The sequence below is a fragment of the Oncorhynchus tshawytscha genome, linkage group LG10, assembly GCF_018296145.1.
Source record: "Oncorhynchus tshawytscha isolate Ot180627B linkage group LG10, Otsh_v2.0, whole genome shotgun sequence".
NCBI classification, from domain to species: domain Eukaryota; kingdom Metazoa; phylum Chordata; class Actinopteri; order Salmoniformes; family Salmonidae; genus Oncorhynchus; species Oncorhynchus tshawytscha.
Genome location: NC_056438.1, coordinates 37,543,025 through 37,569,996, shown reverse-complemented (window position 1 = coordinate 37,569,996; position 26,972 = coordinate 37,543,025). Strand labels below are relative to the sequence as shown.

The window sequence follows — 26,972 nt, the reverse complement described above, 5'->3', positions numbered from 1 at the left end:
TCCATTCAACTTCTTGTGAATTTGGCGTTCTGCGTTTTGTCTATTTGAACGGTGTTGTAGAGTTTTAAAATAGGTTGTCCATATGTCTCCATTTTGTATTGCTAATTCCTCTTTTTTTTTTTTTGGGGGTTCTAATTTAGCCAGAAGTTGTTTGTTTATGGACTCCTCAATTAGTGTCCAGCTGCTTGCTGTTGTACTGTGCTTTTTTGTGTACGTTAATAGTTTTTAATGTCTCACAGTATTGAAGGTGTAATTCACCATTTTTTTGGGGGGTTTCTGTGCTTTGGTTTGATAGTGTTCTGGGATTTTTTTCCCCCCTCTTTATTTTACCACCTGCATAAAACCAGCTGTCATCTGGTATTTTTTGTTTATTTATCAATTTCTGTTTTGCTGATTTTTTTTGTTGTTTTTTGCCTGAATATATTTCTAGATTGTTGCCTTCTTTAGTGTTAGTGGATGTGCGATCCAGAAAGTTATCTAGAGTGTTTGGATATTTTGGTTACAGGTTGCTTTCTGGTATTCTTCTGTGCTGTTTTGGGCCCATCTGTATGCATTTCTGATGTTGTACAGTTTACTGGGCTTTGAATGTGTGGTTGTTTCCAAGTCTGTTCTCTTGAGCAACAAGGTCATTTGGCTGTGATCAGACAGGTGTTAGTGGCTTGACAGTGAATGAGCTGAGAGAGAAAGGGTCAATGTCTGTCATCATATAGTCTACTGTACTGTGTCCAAGATGTGAGCAGTAGGTGAATCTCCCCAAAGAGTCCCCCCATAATCTACCATTGACAAAGTACAGAGCTGCAACAGATTCCTTTCTGTGTTTGTTGACGGTGCTGTCACTGTTGTTTCTATGGGGGAGATGAAGACTGTTAGAAACAGTATGGCCTGTAATAAAGCTGTCCCCTCGTGTGGTCGTTAGATCAGGTTGTGTTCCTGTGCATGCATTTGTGTCCCCACAGATGAGCACGTTTCCCTGGGCCTGGAAATGGCACGTCTCTTCCTCAAGGGTGGGGAAGATCTCCTCTGAATAATATGGGGATATAAACACCGCTCAAAAAATAAAGGGAACACTAAAATAACACATCCTAGATCTGAATGAATGAAATATTCTTATTAAATAATTTTTCTTTACATAGTTGAATGTGCTGACAAAAATCACACAAATGATCAATGAAAATCAAATTTATCAACCCATGGAGTTCTGGATTTGGAGTCACACTCAAAATTAAAGTGGAAAACCACTACAGGCTGATCAAACTTTGATGTAATGTCCTTAAAACAAGTCAAAATGAGGCTCCACGTGTGTGGCCTCCACGTGCCTGTATGACCTCCCTACAACGCCTGGGCATGCTCCTGATGAGGTGGCGGATGGTCTCCTGAGGGATCTCTTCCCAGACCTGGACTAAAGCATCCGCCAACTCCTGGACAGTCTGTGGTGCAACGTGGCGTTGGTGGATGGAGTGAGACATGATGTCCCAGATGTGCTCAATTGGATTCAGGTCTGGGGAAGGGGTCGGGCCAGTCCATAGCATCAATGCCTTCCTCTTGCAGGAACTGCTGACACACTCCAGTACATGAGGTCTAGCATTGTCTTGCATTAGGAGGAACCCAGGGCCAACTCACCAGCATATGGTCTCACAAGGGGTCTGAGGATCTCATCTCGGTACCTAATGGCATTCAGGCTACCTCTGACGAGCACATGGAGGGCTGTGCGGCCCCCCCAAAGAAATGCCACCCCACACCATGACTGACCCAATGCCAAACCGGTCATGCTGGAGGATGTTGCAGGCAGCAGAACGTTCTCCACGGCGTCTCCAGACTCTGTCACGTGCTCAATGTGAACCTGCTTTCATCTGTGAAGAGCACAGGGCGCCAGTGGCGAATTTGCCAATCTTGGTGTTCTCTACCAGTTTCTACACTGACCCTTTGACCTTTTAAAAAAAATTAACTCTCACACAAACTTCTCAGGCTTTTCAATCTATGATTGAACTGATATCATCTTGTTCATGGGGCGGCAGGTAGCCAAGTGGTTAGAGCATTGGACTAGTAACCGAAAGGTTGCAAGATCAAATCGCCGAGCTGACAAGGTAAAAATCTGTCGTTCTACCCCTGAACAAGGCAGTTATCCCACTGTTCCTAGGCCGTTATTGAAAATAAGAATTTTTCTTAACTGACCTGCCTAGTTTAATAAAGGTAAAATAAATGTAATATTTACTGTCTCCAAAGTAACATTTTGACCGGTTGCTCACCTACATTGCCAATGCCGCCAACACAGTTGTTACAAAAATGCATGCCAATCACGGATAACATAGCAAGTCGCATATCTGAATGGGGGAATATTGAAAATGTTTGGTATTTTAAGAATTAATTGAATCTATGACAAGTTAACTCGATGTGTTGACTACAGATTTGGCTATTTTGCATCTGTCCTATCTGTCAAATCATTTTTATTTTTTTTGTCTTCATAGGTGAATGGAGGAATCGCGACGCGGCTCGATAAGGAGGTCTTACACTATGACTACCACGCCTCATTCTTCGACATATTTGTAAGTCCATTATGCTGCATCTTTGCTCAGAGTACAGTGCTCATTTGGTATCCAGATCAGGCAGAAATTATGACGTAAATTGCGACTGAATATTCCCTAGCTCCTGGCTGTGTTACGGTTTGCAGCCCTAATCTTGGCCTATGCTGTTTGTAAACTGCGTCACTGGTGGGCCATTGCGGTAGGTGAACCATCCTATGGCTACAATACATTTTCACATTTGCTACTCTAGAGGATGCTGTTTCCCCTGTGCAGGTCCTGTTTTACATGTTCATTGTGCCTGTTTTCAGTCGAGCAATGAATTGAATAGACAGTAATTGCATGGCAACACATTTCCTGTTTTTGTTTTTTTTCTTCAATAGTTCACTTATGATGCAGTGACATTTTCTTTTCATGATTTCATTTTTACTGATGTAATGTATTTAATGCCAACTACAAGTAGTAACTGTTTTCTGATCGGTCTTTCCATCACAGATAACCACAGCAACCACAAGTGCTTTCCTGATTGCAAAAGTCATTTTATCGAAGGTATGCTTTTATTAAAGTATGTCTGATGTAATTTTAACAAGAGGAATGAAAATATATTTCATAATTTGAATACAATAGGAGGGATATGCATCTTCTCTTTGACATAGTTGAAGGGTGGTAAGATGTTTTTGATTTTTCATGTTTGGATTGAGAATCGAATAATTTAAGCATTACTGTAGGACTTGGTGTTGGTACAGTGGTGCCTCCTTTAAAAGATGTGAGCTTATGCCGCGGGACTTAGAGGTACCCAGCGTCACGGCTTCATTGCTCCAAACCACCACAAGGGGGAGTTAGGGCACTCATTATGCATTTGGATCCCAAGGTTTTTATATGACTTCATATTAATGAGGAATTTCACGCGAGCCACCCGTCCCTGGTGAATTTCTTCAGCAAAGTTGGCTGACATTACGGGGGAAGCAGATGTAAGTAGTTATAACGTCATAAGTTAAGCAAAAAATGTACAATTAAGAGGAATATGGTAGTTAATGTAGAGACAAACGATTGTGCGTATTTTTTTGTCAAAGTTAATTTATGAAAATCGCTATTTAGCAAGTTTTTTTTTTTTTTTTTTTTTTTTTTTTTTTTTTTTGTGGTGACATATCTAATACCAGGTGTATCAAACTCCATTCTTTGAATGATGCTGTGTCTGCATGTATGTATTACAATTATACACTTCAACAGCGTTTACCGCTCCTGGGATGTCAATGATTACACAGTGTAACTATGAAATAGACTAGAAACATGATTTAAGTAAAGGCTGATTTGTAATTCATATATACAGAATAAAAAACAGTACATCCTGCCTACACAACCACAAGCATGCTGAATGACGCATTGGAGGAAGCGAGGAATGATATTGGAGTAACAATCCAGGCTATTTGCTCTGAGACCTGCATAATAATGTAATGAAACAAGCAGGGAGCAGGTTTTGAACCCTCAACATTCTAGCCCGAAGTCCAGTACGCTATCAACTGTGCCCAAATGTATTAATTGGGGTTGGGCCGATTGTGGCTAAAAACACTATCAAGGGGGAAAAGTATTATTAGTTTTTCACAGGCATAGCAGGATGGGCTATTTAGCTGAACAAGACTATTCAACCTTTTTATCTAAATTATTGTCTAATAGCTGAGCCAACATGCAACAAGTCATTAGGATCTACCTTTCCACATCCACCTACACACGGTTAATGTTCTGGGGGAAAAAATGTGTCATTGGTCCCGAGTGGTGCAGCGGTCTAATGCACTGCATCTCAGTGCAAGAGGCTTTTTCTACCGTCCCTGGTTCGAATTCAGGGTGTATCACATCCGACCGTGATTGGGAGTGCCATAGGGCGCACAATTGGCCCAGCGTCATCTGGGTTTGGCCGGTGTAGGCCGTCATTGTAAATAAGAACTGGTTCTTACCTGACTTGTCTAGTTAAATAAAGGTTCAATTAAAAAAAAAAAAACAACTGGCCGCAACCACAGCGCAATCAATAGGAGGTGAATAGTGGCTGGTGCTGAAAATATAGCAAACTTGTTGGTGTGCAATTGTTGCACACCAACAGATGTAGAAAACAGTCGAGCAATTCATTTCAACAATCTTCAATTAAGCCCTCTTGTTGTTTGTAGTCTATTTCTTCGGAGCCTAGACCTATATAAAATAACTTTGCCTACCTCAGCCAGTTGTGAAGCTTAACAGCCTAATAGAAGTAGGATTTTTTTTAAAGGGGCCTACTTACAATTGCAACTGGTCAAAAATGTGGCATCCTAGCACTTAGCATTTAAAAAGACTTCACTTTCAAACTAAAACAAGGTAACTAATAATTAAAAGTGCACATTTGTAAATCGCAAACTCTAAAACGAATTGGAAAGGTAGATACAAAACATGTGACATTTGTGGTTACAATAAAGAATGTAACCCATCATGCAAATGTTTCCTATTAGCAGGACAATAGACTTTTTATAGCCCGGCTACTGTCCCTCAACTTGCAATGTATTTGATGCTTAAGTACTGTAAAGTGTAACATTTCTAACTCAAAACACCATTTCTTCAACATCTTTATGCTTTCGTTAATCCTCTTGATCTTTTTTTCCTGTAGCAATTTTGAGCAAATTGCTCAAGGGCCATGGTTGATTAGTCTGTGAAGATGACGTTTATTGAATGTCTCGCAGCCTTGATCCATGCCGGGGCTTGCACGACGCAAAGTTCTTTGTTTGTTAGACGAGTTATTGGAATCATTGACTCACGCACGCGTTGAAAAGGGCGAGGAACAATCAATGCCAGGCACACCAGTGAGCTCGAACTCCACCTCCAACAGGCAGTCAACATACGTGGTCTTCGGGTTCACACTGACATTTCCATTCCTCTTCTGACAACAGAACTTGACCAACTGCTTACCAGGCACAGCAAGGGCTGCCCGGACCGTTATGCTGCTCTGCCATTCCAAGGATGTGTAACCGAAGAGATGCCCGAGTGGGCACCGCTGTGGATGTCTATTTCAGCACCATTTCGCACTGCTCTGAGACAAGCATGGGGAAATGAAAATGTTCCAATATTCTTAAGATATGTGTTGACTGAATATAAGCAAGTGATGTCTGCTTTCTCCAGAAATCTAATGGAAAATGCCCCTTTAGATATTAATATAGTGTCCTCCAATCCTCTTAAGTGCAATTATTGCCGGAGTCAAATCATTGAAAATAATATTTGTAGATATACTATTAAGTGGTGTAGGTCTTATTTATTTAAAGAGCATATTGAAGTTAGAAGCCTACAACTATTTTAGCACTGTTTTGCGTTGCTCTGAGACAAGCATGGACTCTTGAGACAAGCCTACTCCTTCCTCCCCATCGGCGATTTGAACCCCGGTCTCGTCTGCACGACATAGGGATTCTTTAGCTAAATAGCCCAGTACTGTACTGCCGACCGTCGTGTTGTACAGCGCCATATTTTCCATTCCAGCAGGTACCAGTCAAAAGTTTGGATACACCTACTCATTCCAGGATTTTTCTATATTTGTACTATTTTCTACATTGTAGAATACTAGTGAAGACATCACAACTATGAAATAACACGCATGTAATCAGTTAAGAACAAATTCTTATTTACAAGGACAGCCTATTCCTTCCTCCCCAACAGGCTGCATTCTGTAGTACAGACACAGCCTGTTCTCCCTTATATAAGAAATTAGGCACTTTCCCATGTTTACTATAGTATCTATTGTAGACTGCACAGTAGCCAAATAAACACATTTTGTTAATAAAATAATGATAAAAAATACTCTTTCAAAATGCAGATGTTATTTACTTATGGATCCATAATGAATTACTATGGGAATAAATATCACTGATTTACAGAAATATTGGAGCAAAGTTGAAGGCAAAAAGAATTCATCCTGTAGCCTACTCCCGACCGTCACGTTGATACAGCGCCATATTTTCCATTCCATCCTAACGGAAACCCTGAGGGTTTCTTTTCTCTGAATAGGAACTCCATAATATTAATCAAATGAATTAAGCCATTTAAAAAAAAATCAATCCCATATACTATGTTATTACAAAAAAGGTTTTAAAATCTCTGGTAATGCCAATACGGAATACTATCAAATGCTTCTCGAAGATGCCCTCTGGTGGTCAAACTAGCAATAATTTGCAGTAACAGAAAAAATGTCTGACAATTAAATGACGTGCCACAGAATGCTGCGGCAGCACGCAAGGTGTGCCGCAGTATGATGCAACCTTTAAAGCAGGAATCGCTGTACATGTTTAGTGTCTGTGCATGTCAGTTTTTTTTTGTCAGTATGCAAGTAACAACATGTGTGTTTTGCTATATGAACTAAGAGCAAATTCGTTTTTTGTGTGTGCATGTTCCAGCTCCTTTCCCAGGGGGCCTTTGGGTACCTGCTGCCCATCATCTCTTTCATCCTGGCCTGGATAGAGACGTGGCTACTAGACTTTAAGGTTCTACCTCAGGAGGCTGACGATGAGAACAGTGAGTATGGGAAACTCTCCTGAGGTGTACATCCGTTCACTACTTCCCACAAATCTAAAAGCATTGGATTGGTGGAGGTATGGGCTAGAGGGAGTCTTCACCAGATATTTCAACACATAAGTAAATGAAGGGAAAGTGAACAAGTACACACTTTGGGAGGAAGAGATAATTGGGACGGAGCCCTAGACAGTCTTCTAAATTGACTTATTTTGATTCATACTCACAGTTTACAGAAACGGAAGAAATACAGATTTTAAATCAATGTAATATAAAAAGACAAATGGGTTACATATCCTTTTGTCTTGATTGGAGTCATTTGTATTGTTAAAAGCTCAAATTATTGTAGTGGGTCTCATTTGAAAAACAAACGTGCATTTGTGCTTGCTGCCACAGTGTGTTCCTTCACCGCATTCAGCAAAACATGACCGCATCTGTATATACAGTGCGTCCGGAAAATATTCAGACTCCTTCACTTTTTCCACATTTTGTTACGTTACAGCCTTAAAATGTATTAAATACATTTCTTTCCTCATCAAACTACACAAAATACCCCATAATGACAAAGCGGAAAACAGGTAATTCAGACCCTTTGCTTTGAGACTCGAAATTGAGCTCCGGTGCATTCTGTTTCCATTGATCATCCTTGATGTTTATACAAATTGATTGGCATCCACCTGTGGTAAATTCAATTGATTGGACATGATTTGGAAAGGCACAAACCGTGTCTGTATAAGGTTCCACGGTTGACATTTCATGTCAGCGCAAGAACCAAGCCATGAGGTCGAAGGATTTTGTGTTACAGCCTGAATTCAAAATGGTTTACGGTTTTTTCTCACCCATCTACACACAGTACCCCATAATAACAAAACATGTTTCAAGAAATGTACATTACTTGCAGAAATATCTAATTTACATAGGTATTCACACCCCTGAGTCAATGCATTTTAGAATTACCTTTGGCAGTGATTGCAGCTGAGTATTTCTGGGTAAATTTCTTGACAGCCTTTTTAAATTCTTGCCATAGCTTTTCAAGATGATTTTAAGTCAACTAACTAGGCCAATCGGGAACATTCAATGTTGTCTTGGTAAGCAACTCCAGTGTATTTTTGGCCTTGTATTTTAGGTTATTGTCCTGCTGAAAGGTGAATTTGTCTGTTGGAAAGCAGACCGAATGAGATTTTCCTCTAGGATTCTGCATGTGCATAGCTCTATTCTGTTTGTTTACTCCTGAACTTATTTAGGCTTGCCATAACAAAGGGATTGAATACTTATAGGCTGAAGACATTTCAGCTTTTCATTTTTAGTTGATTTGTACACATTTCAAAAAACATAATTCCACTTTGACATTATGGGTGTATTGTTTTTAAGCCAGTGACACAATCGCAACACATTTTTATACAGGGTATAACACAACAAAATTGGGAGAAAGTCAAGATTCGTGAATAATTTCTGAAGGCACTGTACAAGTGACACTTGTGTCATTTGTTTTGATCCCATCAGGATTTCTTTCTATAATGGACGTCCCTGAAAGGACCCCCTTCGTGCAACCAGGACCACTTTCAGATGGGCAGTTCTACTCCCCACCCGAGTCTGTGGCAGGTGAGAATGTGTGAATCTAAGGTTTGAGTTGAAATTTTACAGGCCTGTTTGTGGATTGTTTTCCATAGAGAATGTTGTAGCTGTTTAAACTGGGTTTAATCTCTGTGTGGGATTCACAGTGTATAAGTGTCTTTTAAACAACATAAATGAGAAATTTTGTTTTGGCACCAACGACTGGTATGACAAATATTGGAGAAGCGACCAAGACAGTATGAAGTGTCATCAGAATATATATATTTTTCTCATATCCGTATACTCTTATGTGTCACCGCATGGTGATATTGTCATTTTCAAATCCATTTATTGCACAGCTTATTTACGCTATTTCCTATGTCTGTGTGTTTTGTAATTTTCTTAGATCTATTTGATTTTTTGGTGTTGCTCTTGTTCCGTTTGTAGACTCTGATGAGGAGCTGTTGGATGATAAACATGACCCGGAGAAGGCTCTTATTTAGCAGGTAACTATACTGTCTTTACCACTCAAACTAATGAGGCGGGTAACTGAATAAAATCAAAATAGTCTTTTGGTGTTTAGAATGGTGCCTATAACAGGTAGGATTTATTTATATCATTATAAATAAGCATTTATAACATTCAAGCGTTATGGATGTTACATTTGCACGCAATCACAACTTTAATCTCTCACAGAATGGACAAACAAAATAGAAATGGACCTTTTGATGTGTCGATAGTACCATTTAGGGCAGTGGTATTCAAACTTTTTCAGCGGGGACCCCAGATCTAATGACACAACCTTAAAATCTGTACATTTCGATTTTTACGTCAACAAATAACCTTAAATGTTCATCTCTTATCAAAATTAAAAGAAACAAGTAAAACATTTCTCTAAAATAGTATTTAGTTAATTATCTTTCTCAATTTTTGTATATGGTCCCGTACAATCTGTACTCTAAATGTTTTGTTCCCAAATTATTACTGGATTTTTTTGTGACCCCACTGCAGTTCCCCCGCACCCCGACTTTGAATGCCACTGCCTTAAGGCATCTGCATGCTTCCCAGCCGGAAGAGTTTGTGCATACACTGCTGTTCAAAAGTTTGGGGTCACTTAGAAATGTCCTTGTTTTTTTTGTCCATTAAAATAACATCAAATTGATCAGAAAAATACAGTGTAGACATTGTTAATGTTGTAAATGACTATTGTAACCGGAAACGGACGATTTTTAAAAATTGAATATCTACATATGCGTACAGAGGCCCATTATCAGCAACCATCACTCTTGTGGTACATTGTTAGCTAATCTAAGTTTATCATTTTAAAAGGCTAATTGATCATTAGAAAACCTTTTTGTAATTATGTTAGCACAGCTAAAAACTGTTGTGCTGTTTAAAAGCTTAACTTCTTGTTAATCCAACCACGTTGTCAGATTTCAAATAGGCTTTACTGCGAAAGCATACCATGTGATTATCTGAGGACAGCGCCCACATCAAATACTTTTTCAACCAGCACAGGCGTCACAAATGGCAATTAAATAAATCACTTACCTTTGTAAATCTTCCTCTGTTTGCAATCCCAAGGGTCCCAGCTACACAATGAATGGTAGTTTTGTTCGATAAAGTCCTTTGTATCAAAAGAAATCGGTTTAGTTGGCGCCAATGATCTCAGTAATCCACTCGTTCAACATGCATACAAACAAATCCAAAAAGTTACCGGTAAGGTTCGTCCCAAGAAGTCAAACGATGTTTCTAATTAATCCTCAGGTACTCTAATATCTAAAACAATAATATTTAAGACTGAGAATAGTATGTTCAATAGGGAAGATAAATAACGAAGAGCGCACACCTCATTCACGCGCCAACAAGACAACTTTTATAATGAGACAACTTGGAAAAACTACAACTACTCACTCATTTTTCAAAAAACAAGCCTGAAACCCTTTCGAAAGACTGTTTACATCTAGTGGAAGCCATAGGAACTGCAATCTGGGTCCTATCTATTTGTATTTCCCATAGGCTAGCATTGAAATGGCCTGTGACTTCAACCCCCCAAAAAATCCGGATGGATTTTCCTCTGGTTTTTGCCTGCCATATCAGTTATGTTATACTCACAGACGTTTATTTTAACAGTTTTAGAAACTTCAGTGTTTTCTATCCAATGCTACCAAGTATATGCATATCCTAGCTTCTGGGCCTGAGTAACAGGCAGTTTACTTTGGGCACATCAGTCATCTGAAATTCTGAACAATAACCAGTATGCTAATAAAGTTAAAGAAGCAATACGACTGGCCTTCTTTAAACTAGTTGAGTATCTGGAGCATCAGCATTTGTGGGTTCGATTACAGGCTCAATGGCCAGAAACAAATACTTTCTTCTGAAACTCGTCAGGCTGTTTTCATTCTGAGAAATGAAGGCTATTCCATGCGAGAAATTGCCAAGAAACTGAAGATCTCGTACAATGCCATCTACTACTCCCTTCACAGAACAGCGCAAACTGTCTCTAACCAGAATAGAAAGAGTGGGAGGCCCTGGTGCACAACTGAGCAAGAGGACAAGTACATTAGTGTCTAGTTTGAGAAACAGACACCTCACAAGTCCTCAACTAGCAGCTTCATTGAATAGTACATGCTAAACACCTGTCTCAATGTCAACAGTGAAGAGGCGACTCAGGGATGCTGGCCTTCTAGGCAGAGTTGCAAAGAAAAGCCATTTCTCCGACTGGCCATTAAAAAGAAAAGATTAAGATGGGCAAGAGGAACTCAAAAAGACTACTGTATTTCTGATCAATTTGATGTTATAATGGATAAAAACTGCTTTTATTTCAAAAACAAGGACATTTCTAAGTGACCCCAAGCTTTTGAACAGTAGTGTATATCATGTTGACGTTTATGTGCATTTTGTACTTCAATAAGGTTTTTTCTCGGTTGTTTGTTGGGGTGTACATTTCTTTTCTCAAGGCCAGCTGAAGTTTGGGAGCTGACATATATGCCCCTTGGTCTGAGATTTGTTAATGGTAGGGATTCTTCAATAAAATGTATCATTCAACGAGAGATGACTCATTTTCATGCACCTTTATTCATTGAGAAATACTGCACCAACCATCTTAGTCGTGCAATTCTACATCTAACTAAGATCTCATCGGTAAAAATGTTAAACTTAATGACAACTCAAGAAATCTTTCTTAGATTAAACCTGACTTTTTAGGAATTGTATACTGGCTACGGCATCTCAAAATGGACATAGTATTATTTGCTGCTTTTTTCCCTCATTTTTCAAGAGAAGGTATTTAAGGGAGTTTGAGCACACTCGTCCGGTTTGCCTTGTAGACTTCGGCTGGCCAAACTGAAGCATGCTGACGCCTTTAGGGGGAGTGTATATCGAAAAAAGTGAACTTCAAAAATATTGGTATGGTGGAGAAATGAAGCAGTATGGATGCTACATTAAATAGACAACCTTTTTGAACAGATTAGCAAAAGTCTTAGGTCAAAACATGGCCGTTCTCAAGGAATTCCAAAACCATAATGTAGAAAATATGGACGTTTCCATTACTTTAGAGAGCAAAAACAACCGTTATGGATGTTAGTCTGAAATCATGAAATCTCATGTCATTTGGAGTGTTTTTAAGACAGCATAAGGCATAGTACCTGCATAATTACAGTTAGCCTTAACTTCTTGGATATAGGGGGCGCTCTTTTAATTTATGGATAAAAAACCGTGCCCGTTTTAAGTGCAATATTTGGTCACGAAAAGATGCTTGACTATGCATATAATTGGCAGCTTTGGAAAGAAAACACTAACGTTTCCAAAACTGCAAAGATTATCTGTGAGTGCCACAGAACTCATGCTACAGGCGAAACCAAGATGAAACTTCAACCAGGAAATGGGCAGAATTTGAGGCTCTGTTTTCCATTGTCTCCTTATATGGCTGTGAATGCGCCGGGAATGAGCCTGCCCTTTCTATCGTTTCTCCAAGGTGTCTGCAGCATTGTGACGTATTTGTAGGCATATCATTGGAAGATTGGCCATAAGAGACTACATTTACCAGGGGTCCGCCCGGTGTCCTTTGTCTAAATTGGTGCATAATCTTCAACTGGAGGCATTTTCCATTGAGATTCAGAGGAGAACGCACACTTCCACGAACGATATATCATCGAAGAGATATGTGAAAAACACGTTGAGGATTGATTCTAAACAACGTTTACCATGTTTCAGTCGATATTATGGAGTTAATTTGGAAAAAAGTTTGACGTTTTGATGACTGAATTTTCTTTTTTTGGTAGCCAAACGTGACGCACCAAACGGAGCGATTTCTCCTAAACAAATAATCTTTCAGGAAAAACGGAACATTTGCTATCTGAGTCTCCTCATTGAAAAAATCTGAAGTTCTTCAAAGGTAAATGATTTATTTGAATGTTTTTCTGGTTTTTGTGAAAATGTTGCCTGCTAATGCTACGCTAGCTGCGCTAGCTATCAATACTGTTACACAAATGCTTGTTTTGCTTTGGTTGAAGCATATTTTGAAAATCTGAGATGAGTGTTGTTAACAAAAGGCTAAGCTTGAGAGCTAGCATATTTATTTCATTTCATTTGCGATTTTCATGAATAGTTAACGTGTTATGCTAATGAGCTGCGGGGATAATTACACTCCTGGATACAGGTTTTTTTCGTAGCTAAACGTGATGAACAAAACAGAGCGATTTGTCCTAAACAAATAATCTTTTTGGAAAAACTGAACATTTGCTATCTGAGTCTCCTCATTGAAAACATCTGAAGTTCTTCAAAGGTAAATGATTTTATTTGAATGCTTTTCTTGTTTTTGTGAAAATGTTGCATGCTGAATGCTACGCTAAATGCTACGCTAGCTATCAATAATCTTACACAAATGCTTGTTTTGCTATGGTTGAAAAGCATATTTTGAAAATCTGAGTTGACAGTGTTGTTAACAAAAGGCCAAGCTTGAGAGCTAGCATATTTCATTTGCGATTTTCATGAATAGGTAACGTTGCGTTATGGTAATGAGCTTTTGAGGCTGTATTCACGATCCCGGATCCGGGATGGCTAGAATCAAGAGGTTTAATAGTATACACAGCCAGGCACCACACTCTAATAGGTTAACCAGTTGATTGTAGATCCAAAGATAAGTGTTTTTTTTTTGTATAAGAAATAATCTGAAATATTGTAATGCAAATGAGGCATTTGCCTGTACTGCCAATTCACTTTCTGGACACTGGATGAAGCCTGTATATTTTGGGGGGCTCATTTGAAAAAGACACTCCAGGACTATTCAGTTTGTTGATTAGCACTCTTATCTTTCTATCTAAAAAAAAAAACTTGTACTGCCATGTATGAGATTTCAGCATACGTTTTCCAAGAATCTTAGCTAGAACACATTTTCAAGATATCAACAATTGCGTCACTAAAAGTATGAAGAATATATTTCAGAACAAGCACATAAAATGTGGTGAATGCACAAGCTTCTGAAGCTAAGATATGATAATTCAATATCCATCACATCCACAACCATTATGGATCTCATAATGCTAAAAATGGATACTAAATTTCAAGAGAAACCAATTACAGACCATATAAAGTGATGATGAAAGAAAGTTGGCTTTACAGACAGTTTCAAGATCAGATGTAAGGTGCATGTTTTACAAAAACTTTTCCTAAAAAACATTATGTACAGTTGAAGTTGGAAGTTTACATGCACTTATGTTGGTCATTAACTCGTTTTTCAACCACTCCAAAATGTATTGTTAACAAACTATAGTTTTGGCAAGTCGGTTAGGATATCTAATTTGTCCAACAATTGTTTACAGACAGATTATTTCACTTATAACTCACTGTATTAGAATTCCAGTGGGTCAGAAGTTTACATACACAAAGTTGACTGTGCCTTTAACCTCTCTGAACCACCCATCCCGGATCCAGTATAATTGTTATCAGCAACGCTGAATAGCTTAGCGCCACAGTCAAATAATATTACTAGAAAATATTCATATTCATGAAATCACAAGTGCAATATTGCAAAACACAGCTTAGCCTTTTGTTAATCCACCTGTCTCAGATTTTGAAATTATGCTTTACAGCGAAAGCAATACAAGCGTTTATCGATCGCTCAACAAAACAATAAGTACACTTAGCATAAGGTATCTTGGTCACAATCAGAAAAGCAATCAAATTAATGGTTTACCTTTGATCTTTGGATGTTTTCACTCACGAGACTCCCAGCTAGACAGCAAATGTTCCATAAAGATATTTTTTATATCCAAATACCTCCGTTAGTTTGGTGCGTTATGCCCAGGAATCCACCGGAAAGAGCGGTCACGACAACGCAGACACATTCGAAATTATATCCATAATGTCCACAAATGTTTTTTTTATAATCAATCCTGATGGTGTTTTTCAAATATCTATTCGATAATATATCAACCGGGACAGTTGGCTTTTCACTAGGACCGGGAGTAACAATGGCCGCCTCTTTTGCGCACAACTCACTCAGTCCCCACCTTTCCACTTACGCAATGTGGTCGTTCACGCTCATTCTTCAAAATAAAAGCCTGAAACTGTAACGGCTGTTGACACCTTAGGGAAGCCATAGAAAAAGGAATCTGGTTGATATCCCTTTTAAATGGACAATAGGGATGCATAACAACAGAGGTTTCAAAAACAGGGGCACTTCCTGATTGGATTTTCAAATCAAATGTATTTATATAGCCCTTCGTACATCAGCTGATATCTCAAAGTGCTGTACAGAAACCCAGCCTAAAACCCCAAACAGCAAGCAATGCTGGTGTAGAAGCACGGTGGCTAGGAAAAACTCCCTAGGAAGAAACCTGGAGAGGAACCAGGCTGTGGGGTGGCCAGTCCTCTTCTGGCTTGGCTGTGCTGGGTAGAGATTATAATAGAACATGGCCAAGATGTTCAAATGTTCATAAATGACCAGCATGGTCCAATAATAATGCAGAACAGTTGAAACTGGAGCAGCAGCACGGCCAGGTGGACTGGGGACAGCAAGGAGTCATCATGTCAGGTAGTCCTGAGGCATGGTCCTAGGGTTCAGGGAGAAAGAGAGAATTAGAGAGACCACACTTACATTCACACAGGACACCGAATAGGACAGGAGAAGTACTCCAGATATAACAAACTGACCCTAGCCCCCCGACACAAACTACTGCAGCATAAATACTGGAGGCTGAGACAGGAGGGGTCATTTTCCTCAGGTTTTAGCAAAAATATAACTTTGTCCATAATGACCATTGTTATGTTTGGAGGAAAAAGGGGGATGCTTGCAAGCTGAAGAATACCATCCCAACCGTGAAGCACAGGTGTGGCAGCATCATGTTGTGGGAGTGCTTTGCTGCAGGAGGGACTGGTGCACTTCACAAAATAGATGGCATCACGAGGATGGAATATTATGTGGATATATTGAAGCAACATCTCAAGACATCAATCAGGAAGTTAAAGCTTGGTTGCAAATGGGTATTCCAAATGGACAATGACCCCAAGCATACTTCCAAAGTTGTGGCAAAATGGCTTAAGGACAACAAAGTCAAGGTATTGGAGTGGCCATCACAAAGCCCTGACCTTATTCCTATAGAAATGTTGTGGGCAGAACTGAAAAGGTGTGTGCGAGCAAGGAGGCCAATAATCCTGATTCAGTTACACCAGCTCTGTCATGAGGAATGGGCCAAAATTCACCCAACTTATTGTGGGAAGCTTGTGGAAGGCTACCTGAAACGTTTGACCCAAGTTAAACAATTTTAAAGGCAATACACTCATAGTATTTGGTAGCATGTAAACTTCTGACCCACTGGGAATGTGATGAAAGAAATAAAAGCTGAAATAATTAATTCTCCTATTATTCTGACATTTCACATTCTTAAAATAAAGTGGTGATCCAAATTGACCTCAGACAGGTAATTTTTACTAGGATTAAATTTCAGGAATTGTGAAAACAGGATTTAAATGTACTTGGCTAAGGTGTATGTAAACGTCCGACTTCAATGATCCCTTATTGATGTCATCTATTAAATCCACTTCAATCAGTGTAGATGAAGGGGAGGAGATGGGTTAAATAAGGATTTTTATGCCTTGAGACATGGATTGTGTATGTGCCAGGCAAAAGATTTAAGTGCCTTTGAACGGGGAGTATAATAGTAGGTGCCAGGCGCACTGGTTTGAGTGTCAACTGCAACGCTTCTGGGTTTGTCACGCTCAATCGTTTCCCGTGTGTATCAAGAATGGTCCACCACCCAAAGGACATCCAGCCAACTTGACACAACTGTGGGAATCATTGGAGTCAACATGGGCCAGCATCCCGGTGGAACGATTTTGACACCTTGTAGACCATGCCCCGACAAATTGAGGCTGTTCTAAGGGCAAAAGGGGGTGCTACTCAGTATTAGGAAGTTGTTCCTAATGTGTTGTACACTCAGTGTAAATTGTATTCGCAAAGAAATGGGGAAATTATTATTTTATAACTTCTGAGTGTGAAAAACACAGCAGTGTTGCAGTTCTTGACACACTCAAACTGGTGCGCCTGGCACCTACTACCATATCCCCCATTCAAAGGCACTTAAATCTTTTGTCTTGCCCATTCACCCTCTGAATGGCACACATACACAGTCCATATCTCAATTGTCTGCAAGGCTTAAAAATAATTCTTAAACCTGTATCTTCATCTACACAAATGGCGCAGAACGGCATCTCGGCACGCACAACTTGCCGGTCCTTGTCACGGATGGGCTGTTGCAGCAGATGACCACACCAGGTTCCACTCCTATCAGCTAAAAACCATAATCTGCCATAGTGGGCACACAATCACCAACACTGGACAATTGAGTGGAAAACATTGCCTGGTTCGACAATTTCATGTTGAGTCAGGATTTGGTGTAAGCAGCATAAATCCATAACCCCATTAAGCCTGGTGTCAACGGTACATGCTGCTGGCAGTGGTATAATGGTGTTGGGAATGTTTTTCTGGCACATGTTAGGTCCCTTGATACCAATTGAGCAATGTGTCCATGCCCTGAAGAATTCAGGCTGTTCTGGAGGAAAAGGGTTTTCTGACCTGGTACTAGATGGGTGTACTTAATAAACTGGCTGCTGAGTATGTGTAAATATAAAATTTGAATGACTATTGTCAAAGTCATTTTGTGAATGTTGACATGAAAATACTTCCATAATACATCATTTCTGGTTTGATTAATTATGTAGGTCATAATATAATTGGTGTTTGTTTTCTTATAATATGCTTTGTTTTGTTTTTGAGAAGTACCAGTGGTCATCCTGGAAGGTGAAACCCATTTGAAGATTCACAACCCTGAGTGACTGCGTCTAAAGTTACTCAAGTGCTCACAGCAGCTGCCCCATCTAACCACGGGGAAGACTTACGACCACTGCATGTTCTTTATTCCTCCAATGAGAGCTCTGTATTCCTCAGCCTATCACCCTCTACACACCTGCTTCATGTCCCGTCGCCTCTTCACTCAAACTTCCAAACAATTATTTTTAAGAACTGAGTGCATACTGTTTTGTTTTTGTTGCCAGATATAAGTTCCTGATGTGCTTATTCTTGTATCTCTTGCTGATATGGTTAGAAGCTTCAAAATCAGTTCAGAATTGAAGTTTGAGAAGTCCGCATGGGCCAATTTCAAGTGTGGCTATAGGGCTGTTGAGCTCTAAGGATGGCACTTGAATATAAATAGATTACTCAGAAAAAAATGTGTTGATATTAAGCAAACTCCTTCGGACAGCTGTCAAGGGGGGAAATATAGATTACATAACCAACACAGCTGTGCCTGCATATGTAACTACTTCAGTTGGTAATTATATATGTCTGAATGCATGACTTTGGGAACTCAATGACAATGTTTTTTGATTTCTTCTTATGACTACCCTCTCTTCATCATAGGAAAGGAAGAAATTGTATACAGAACATGTTTTTAATCACTGGAAAGTGTTTATACCGTTTGTTTTCTCAACTGACCATTTGGAAGTAGAAGGGCATTAGCCCGGAAGCTTCTTAGTAAACTTTCCACTTGGCTTTGCAAAATGAATCAATACACACATTTTAAAAAATGGCAGAATACATTTCCCATGAATTCATATTAGAGTTCAACACTGGTATCTTTTACACCACCTGGAAGTTTAATACTTTTAATCAAAATATCTGCATGGTATGTTTTCGAAGTGAACCGTCCCAAAGCTTTTTATGCAGAAGGAGACTAATGGAGTTTGTGCTCTTATCATGGTGAATGCAGTTCCACACATGGGAATACACAAACAAACAGCTAACACAGAGGGAACCGTTTAATGTAGTTACTCCCACAACAATTTCCATTCACCATGACAAGACTATGAAAATGGCAATAAAACATGCTTCCTCAGACTATTACAGATCCCAGTTGTGTGTACATATCACCATGGAAATAACATGGGTAGGATGTAGATTTTACACTGAAATGTATATTTGATAACCTTTTATTAGGTTAACCTCTGAAAATGAATGTGTGTTGGCATGTAATGCTCTTAACTTGCATTCATAATTAGTGGATGCTGATGCATGGACCTGTAATCAAGAATTTCAATGCGATCAGTGGTAGATCCGCATAATAGTGTGCTTAACATTTTAAAGTGATTTCCGATTGAGCCTGAAAGAGTTTACAGCACTTACCGTGCGTGATTGCAGTTTCCGTGAACATGGGAACATTGGCTTTTTATAAAAGGTGCATACTGTAGACTACAAAGCGCAATCGGATTGAATACCCACTAAAGAGAGTATAGTCTTCACTTTTATTTTTTATTTAACTTGGCAAGTCAGTTAAGAACAAATTCTTATTTGCAATGACTGCCTACCCTGGCCAAACCCGAACCCGGACGACGCTGGGCCAATTGTGCGCCGCCCTATGGAACTCCCAATCACGACCGGTTATGATACAGCTTGGAATCAAACCAGGGTCTGTAGTGGCACCTCTAGCACTGAGACCGCTGCGCCACTCAATACAGTAAAATAATAAGGTTCACCATTCAAGACACCAAGTTCATTTTCACAGTGGCAAGCCTGTGTGCATTTAGGAATTAATGGTTGCTTACCACGTTTGATCAAGAATTACATTGCTTGTCAATTCAATTAAGCAATAATCTGTATCTAGCTTTATGAGTTATTGGTTTTACTCGTCTTTGTGTTTAGTTTTGGATTAAAGTGAAAATTGTATGATTTGTTAATGATGGTAATGTTCTGTTCTTAATGTTCTGTTTTTGCATTTAATTCGATTTTAATACAAATAAATTGCACATTGTTAAAGGGCCTTCTTTGGGAGGTGTGTAGAGTTTTTTTAAATGTACATTTCAGTAGCACTTTACATTACAGCACGTAATAAATGCACCTAGCATGATATTAATATAGATTTACAGTGGCTTTCGGAAATATTCATCCCCCTTGGAATTTTCCCTTTGTTGTTGCCTTACAACCTGGAATTTAAGTAGATTTCTTTGGTATCTTGTATAATTTGATTTACACAACATCCCTACCACTTTGAAGCTGCAACATTTTTTATTGTGACACAAACAAGGAAAACAACTTGAGCGTGCATAACTATTCACCCCCCCCCCCCAAGTCAATACTTTTGCAGCAATTACTGCTGCAAGTCTTGTGGTATGCCTATAAGCTTGGCACATCTTGCCACTGGGATTTTTGCCCATTCTTCAAGGCAAAACTGCTCCAGCTCCTTCAAGTTGGATGGGTTCCGCTGGAGTACAGCAATCTTTAAGTCATACCACAGATTCTCAATTGGATTGATGTCTGGGCTTTGACTAGGCCATTGAAGACATTGAAATGTTTCCCCTTAAACCACTTGAGTGTTGCTTTAGCAGTATGCTTAGGGTCATTGTCCTGCTGGAAGGTGAACTGCTGTCTCAGTCTCAAATCTCTGGAGGACTGAAACAGGTTTCCCTCAAGAAGTTCCCTGTATTTAGCGCCCTCCATCATTTCTTGAATTCTGACCTGCGTAATGGGTCCGCGGTCAAATGACCATCCCTCATCACTGTCAAACGCTCCCTAAAACACTTCAGCGAGCAGGCCTTTCTAATCAACCTGGCCCGGGTATCCTGGAAGGATATTGACCTTATCCCTTAAGTAGAGGATGCCTGGTTGCTCTTTAAAAGTGCTTTCTTCACCATCTGAAATAAGTATGCCCCATTCAAAAAATGTAGATCTAAGAACAGATGGTTCACCCCAGACTTGACTGCCCTTGACCAGCACAAAAACATCCTGTGGCGTTCTGCATTAGCATCGAATAGTCCCCGCGATATGCAACTTTTCAGGGAAGTCAGGAACCAATATACTCAGTCAGTTAGGAAAGCTAAGGCTAGCTTTTTCGAACAGACATTTGCATCCTGTAGCACTAATTCCAAAACGTTTTGGGATACTGTAAAGTCCATGGAGAATAGGATCACCTCCTCCTCATTTCAATAAGTGTTTTTCTACGGCTGGCCATGCTTTCCACCTGGCTACCCCTATGCTTTCCACATGGCTACCCCTACCCCGGCCAACATCTCAGCACCCCATGCAGCAACATGCCCAAGCCCCGAGCCGTCTTCATCGACCTGGCCAAGGCTTTAGACTCTGTCAATCACCAAATTCTTATCGGCAGACTCGATAGCCTTATTTTCTCAAATGACTGCCTTGCCTGGTTCACCAACTACTTCTCAGATAGAGGTCAGTTTGTCAAATCGGAGGGCCTGTTGTCCGGACCTCTGGCAGTCTCTATGGGGGTGCCACAGGGTTCAATTCTCAGGCTGACTCTTTTCTCTGTATATATCAATGATGTCGTCTTGCTGCTGGTGATTCTCTGATCCACCTCTACGCAGACGACACCATTCTGTATACTTCTGGCCCTTCCTTGGACACTGTGCTAACTACCCTCCAAACGAGCTTCAATGCCATATAACACTTTCCGTGGCCTCCAACTGCTCTTAAATGCTGCTCTTAAGTAAAACCAAATGCATGCTTTTCAACCGTTCGCTGCCCACACCCCCCCACCCGACTAGCATCACCACCCTGGACGGTTCCGACCTAGAATATTTGGACAACCATAAATACCTAGGTGTCTGGCTAGACTGTAAACTCTCCTTCCAGACTCACATTAAACATCAAAAATCACATCTAGAATCGGCTTTCTATTTCGCAACAAAGCCTCCTTCACTCATGCCACCAAACTTACTGACTATCCTACCGATCCTCGACTTCGGCAATGTCATCTACAAAATAGCTTCCAACACTCTACTTAGCAAACTGGATGCAGTCTATCACAGTGCCATCCGTTTTGTTACCAAATCACCTTATACCACCCACCACTGCGACCTGTATGCTCTAGTCGGCTGGCCCTCGCTACATATTCGTCGCCAAACCCACTGCCTCCAGGTCATCTATAAGTCTATGCTAGGTAAAGCTCCGCCTTATCTCAGTTCACTGGTCATGATAACAACACCCACCCGTAGCACACGTTCCAGCAGGTATATCTCACTGATCATCCCCAAAGCCAACAACTCATTTGGCCGCCTTTCCTTCCAGTTCTCTGCTGCCAGTGACTGGAACGAATTGCAAAAATCTCTGAAGTTGGAGACTTTTATTTCCCTCACCAACATCAACTATATAAACATCAACTATCTGAGCAGCTAACCTATCGCTGCAGCTGTTCATAGTCCATCTGTAAATAGCCCACCCAATCTATCTACCTCATCCCCATACTGTTTTTATTTTATTTACTTTTCTGCTCTTTTGCACATCAGTATCTCTACTTGCACATCATCATCTGCTCATTTATCACTCCCGTGTTAATCTGCTAAATTGTAGCTATTCGCTCCTATGGCCTATTATTGCCTACCTCCTCATGCCTTTTGCACACACTGTATATAGACTTTATTTTTTCTACTGTGTCATTGACTTGTTTATTGTGTTATTGGCTTGTTTATTGTTTGCTCCATGTGTAACTCTGTGTTGTTGTCTGTGTCACACTGCTTTGCTTTATCTTGGCCAGGTCGCATTTGCAAATGAGAAATTGTTCTCAACCAGCCTACCTGGTTAAATAAAGGTGAAATAAAAAATTAAATATTATATGACCCTGATGGTCATCTGCTAACGTTGGAACATCTTGAATAACAATAAGGGCCACATGTACAGTACTCTTAAATGTCTACTCAGCACAGCCCTTGGATCAATGGTTCCTCTCTCATTTTAATTCTAGGTTTATGACGTTTAGGGAGTGCTTCCTAGATGCTGTGCTTCGGCATATGCATTGATGGGTCTTGGATTTTTAAACTGGGTAAAACACTGCTGATGCAAAAAGGGGTTTTAAGAAATACATTTGGTTGGTTGACAGATTTGTATTATTAGAAAAATAATATAACAATATTATTATTATCATAATCATTATTATTATTATGTTACAGGTGAGACATACCCAGAAATGTCAACGTCTTGTCAAGTGCTCAAATCTGTACAGCAGCCCCATATAATCACGTACAGTAGCACCAATTTACAAGAATGTGTTTACAAGGCAGTGATGAAAACAGTTTATATGAGCGCTAATTCAAACATACAATGATATATATATATTTGATACAGTTACCCATTCAAAACTGTTGTTACAAAATCACTTCTCAATGTGTACATTTCATGGTTTCACAAACATAAAACAACTATCTAGTTAATGTTTCTCGGACTAACACATTGTTGAGTTTCCTATTTACTAAAGAACAATCATTAAGACAAAACACAAAGAGTTGTAATATAATCTGTATACAAGTCATTCTATACTGAAAACAGGTACATTCTGAAAGATTTTGTTGTTGATGTGATAACACATGTTTAATTCATGTCTCATTTCAGGATAATACTGTTAATTTGTATTTTACTTCAATTGTATAATTTATGTTGTCTCATACCATGCTAATACACTACCAAGCAATGCAAGCAGATGTGGAATTTACCCCAAAACAGTTGTGTGTCTTTTTGGATCAAGAAAACCAATAGACATGATCAGATCCTCTTTCCTATTCAGGCATCATATAATATACAGCAAATCCATAAACTCCAACAATAAAACATTGAAAACCTTAACATGACCACTGGCTATGTCATTATTTTCGTCACCATCCATCAATGATTGAATTGCGTGTTCTTTTTCTTTGTACAAGCACCGAGCTTCCAATGGCTGGAGCCAATCAACAGGGTAAATGAAAAAGACCCAAATAAAACGTATGTGAAAAGTTGTGGTCAAAGTATAAATCTGTTTTTTTGTGTGTTTTTGTTACAACAACCAGGTCTTCCTAACATTTGCCATAACTAGTAGGCCTTACATCCTGAATGTATATGTGCTATAAAATATGCACCTGGGCACACATGGGAGGGGTGGGACCACATGCCCTTCTAAGTATTTGCAGCGAGAAAACAATTGCTATATTCTAATTAAAATCATTGACCCATAAGAGAACACATGACCAAAGCAAGGCATGACCCATATAGAATTAAAACAACATTATTCTTAATGAGAAATATAATCTAATAAACAAATGTTTGCATAACGAAAAACATGAAAACTGTCTCCAACAATGTATTTAGCTAATTATAAAACTGTCATATTGGCAGTAAACTCATTGAGAATAACAATAGTTATTGTTGGTAGTTTAGGGATAAATATAGTGAATGATCATGAATGTTAGAGATTTGTTCACAGTGGGGATTCTGAAAGAGGGGGATTAGAACCACAAAGTAATAGTATTCTGAAAGAGGGGGATTAGAACCCCAAAGTAATAGTGGTAAGAACGACAATAAAGGTCATTACAGATTCAGGTTTAGGGGGGTAAGGTTTTGCTGAGGGATCTCTCTCTCAATTCAATTCAAGGGGCTTTATTGGCATGGGAAACACATGTTAACCTCTCACTCTCTCAATTCAATTCAATGGGCTTTATTGGCATGGGAAACATATGTTAACATTTCACTCTCTCAATTCAATTCAAGGGGCTTTATAGGCATGGGAAACATATGTTAACATTGCCATAGCAAGTGAGGTAGATAACACACAAAAGTGAAATAAACAGTAAATATTACACACAGAATTTTCAAAAGAATAAAGACATTACAAATGTCATATTATGTATATTTGTAGTGTTGTAACAATGTACAAATGGTTAAAGTACAAATGGGAAAATAAACAGTTCTGTCACGACTTCCACCGGCGGTGGCTCCTCCCCCTGTTCGGGCGGTGCTCGGCGGTGGTCGTCGCTGGCCTACTAGCTGCCACCGATCCATTTTTCCTTTTAGTTTGTGTCTGTCTGTTTTTGTTTACACCTGTGTCCTATTAGTTAATTCCGGTGGGTTTATTAACCTCCGCTGCCTGCTATGCTTTGTGAGGGATTATTTTGCTGTGTTAGCTCTGTTAGGGGTGCGTGTTTGCAACACAGGTTTATTTTCTCTCTCACAGTCGTTGTACCGTTGGTACTGTATTAGGAGTAGAGGTTTCTCCTCTGTGTGTTTCGTAATTTTCCATATGTGTGGCGACTCCACTGGGGCGTTTCCCCACCTGTGGTTGTTGGGTTGGGACTTTATAATAAACGACTGTGCCACTGGGACTTCCTTGCTCTCCTGCTCCTGACTCCTGCACCTACCTCTTCTTAGGAGGCACCTAAGAAATTCAATTCAATTCAATTTGCTTTATTGGCATGACGTAACAATGTACATATTGCCAAAGCTTACTTTAGATATTTACAATATGAAAATAATAAGGAAAAAAATTGTCAACGGGACAACAGTAACAACAGTAACCAAGGGTCAAAATAACCATACATTGAACAATAACAATAAGCATACAGTAGAGGACATGTGCAGGTTGATTGGTCTGTCGGACACTGTCCCTCATCTTATGGCAGGATGGCAGCAATGTAGTATGCTGCCAACCCACAGCTCTCTGCGTCCTCCCCCAACAGGACGGGTAGCCTACTCTCATCAGAGAGGTCTTTTAAACATCAAATTTGGGGAAATTACACTCTCTAATTGTTTTATATTTTTGACATTTTGTCAGGAAATACAGCTCTGTCTCAGGTTCTACTGTTGTGCAGTGGTTACACAGCCTTTCCTCTACAGGGAGACAGGTTTTCCTGTGTCTACCTTTCTCAATGGCAAGGCTGTGCTCACTGAGCCTGTACTTTGTCAAGCTTTTTCTAAAGTTTTGATCAGTAACCATGGTCAAATAGTTAGCCACGATGTACTGTCAATTTAGGGCCAGATAGCACTGCATTTTGCTTTGTGCTTGTGTTTCCCAATAAGCAATGTAGTTTTGTTTTGACTGTGTTATAATTTAGTTTATTCTGATTGATTGGATGTTCTGGTCCTGAGGCTTCAGTGTGTTAGTAGAACAAGTTTGTGAACTCAGCCCCAGGACCAGCTGGATGAGGGTACTCTTCTTTGCTCAGTTCTTGGCATTGCAGGGCTTGGCAACGATATGAGATGGGGTCACTGTATTTTAGATGTTTCCAAAACTTAATTGCTCTTTTCTGAGTTTTTATTATTAGTGGATATTGGCCTAATTCTGTCCTGCATTCATTGTTTGTAGTTTTCCTCTGGACATGTAGGATAATCTTACAGAACTCTGCATGCAGTGTTTCAATGGGGTGTTTGTCCAATTTGATGAAATCTTCTTTTGCAAGTGGATCCCAAACCCCGCTGCCATGAAGTGCAATTGGTTCAATGACATATTCAATTAGTTTTAGACAAATTTTAATAGGTATTTCAATTTGAATTTGTTTTTTATTGGTGTAGAATGCCCTGCATGCTTTCTCTCTCAGTTCATTCACTGCCTCATTAAGGTATCCAGTTGAGCTTATTTTTAAACCTCAGTAATTGTAGTGTGTGCAGTACCCTACTTATTTTGTACCAGTTGAGAACTTTGGTCTCATTCCCTGAGATCTGGATCTTCTCTGGAAAATCATTATTTTAGTATTTTTGGGGTTTACTGCCAGGGCCCAGGTCTGGCAGTACTGCTCTAGCAGGTCCAGGCTCTGCTGTAGGCCATGTGCTGTGGGTGACAGCAGGCATAGGTCATCTGCGAAGAGTAGGCATTTCACCTCTGAATTGTCGAGACTAACACCAGGGGCTAAGGATTTTCCTAGAATAGCTGCCAATTCGCTGATGTAAATATTGAGGAGCGCAGGGCTCAGATTGCAACCCTGGCGAAGGACCCGCCCCTGGTTAAAGAATTCTGTTATTTTCTTGCCAATTTTGATGCTGCACGTATTGCCAGTGTACATTGATTTAATTATGTCATATGTTTTACCCCCTACACCACTTTCAATAACTTTGTAGAACAGTCCTGTATGCCA

The 26,972-nt window shown here is 39.7% G+C and overlaps 1 protein-coding gene across 3 annotated transcripts in view; it reads left to right on the top strand.

Moving 5' to 3' along the window:
• stard3nl (STARD3 N-terminal like) overlaps positions 1–19,903 on the top strand; it is a 65,007-nt gene extending 45,104 nt beyond the window's left edge. The window contains exons 3-9 of one of the 3 annotated variants that reach the window (XM_042328539.1): positions 2,466–2,543; positions 2,644–2,721; positions 3,015–3,068; positions 6,920–7,037; positions 8,538–8,636; positions 9,036–9,094; positions 17,869–19,903. In XM_042328539.1, the coding sequence (XP_042184473.1) occupies positions 2,466–2,543; positions 2,644–2,721; positions 3,015–3,068; positions 6,920–7,037; positions 8,538–8,636; positions 9,036–9,091 (483 nt within the window). In that variant the 3' untranslated portion in view covers positions 9,092–9,094; positions 17,869–19,903. Of the gene's footprint in view, positions 1–2,465; positions 2,544–2,643; positions 2,722–3,014; positions 3,069–6,919; positions 7,038–8,537; positions 8,637–9,035; positions 9,095–17,865 lie in introns of all 3 variants that reach the window. The other 2 variants (XM_042328540.1, XM_042328541.1) reach the window with 2 other exon arrangements.
• Positions 19,904–26,972: the final 7,069 nt, after the last annotated feature.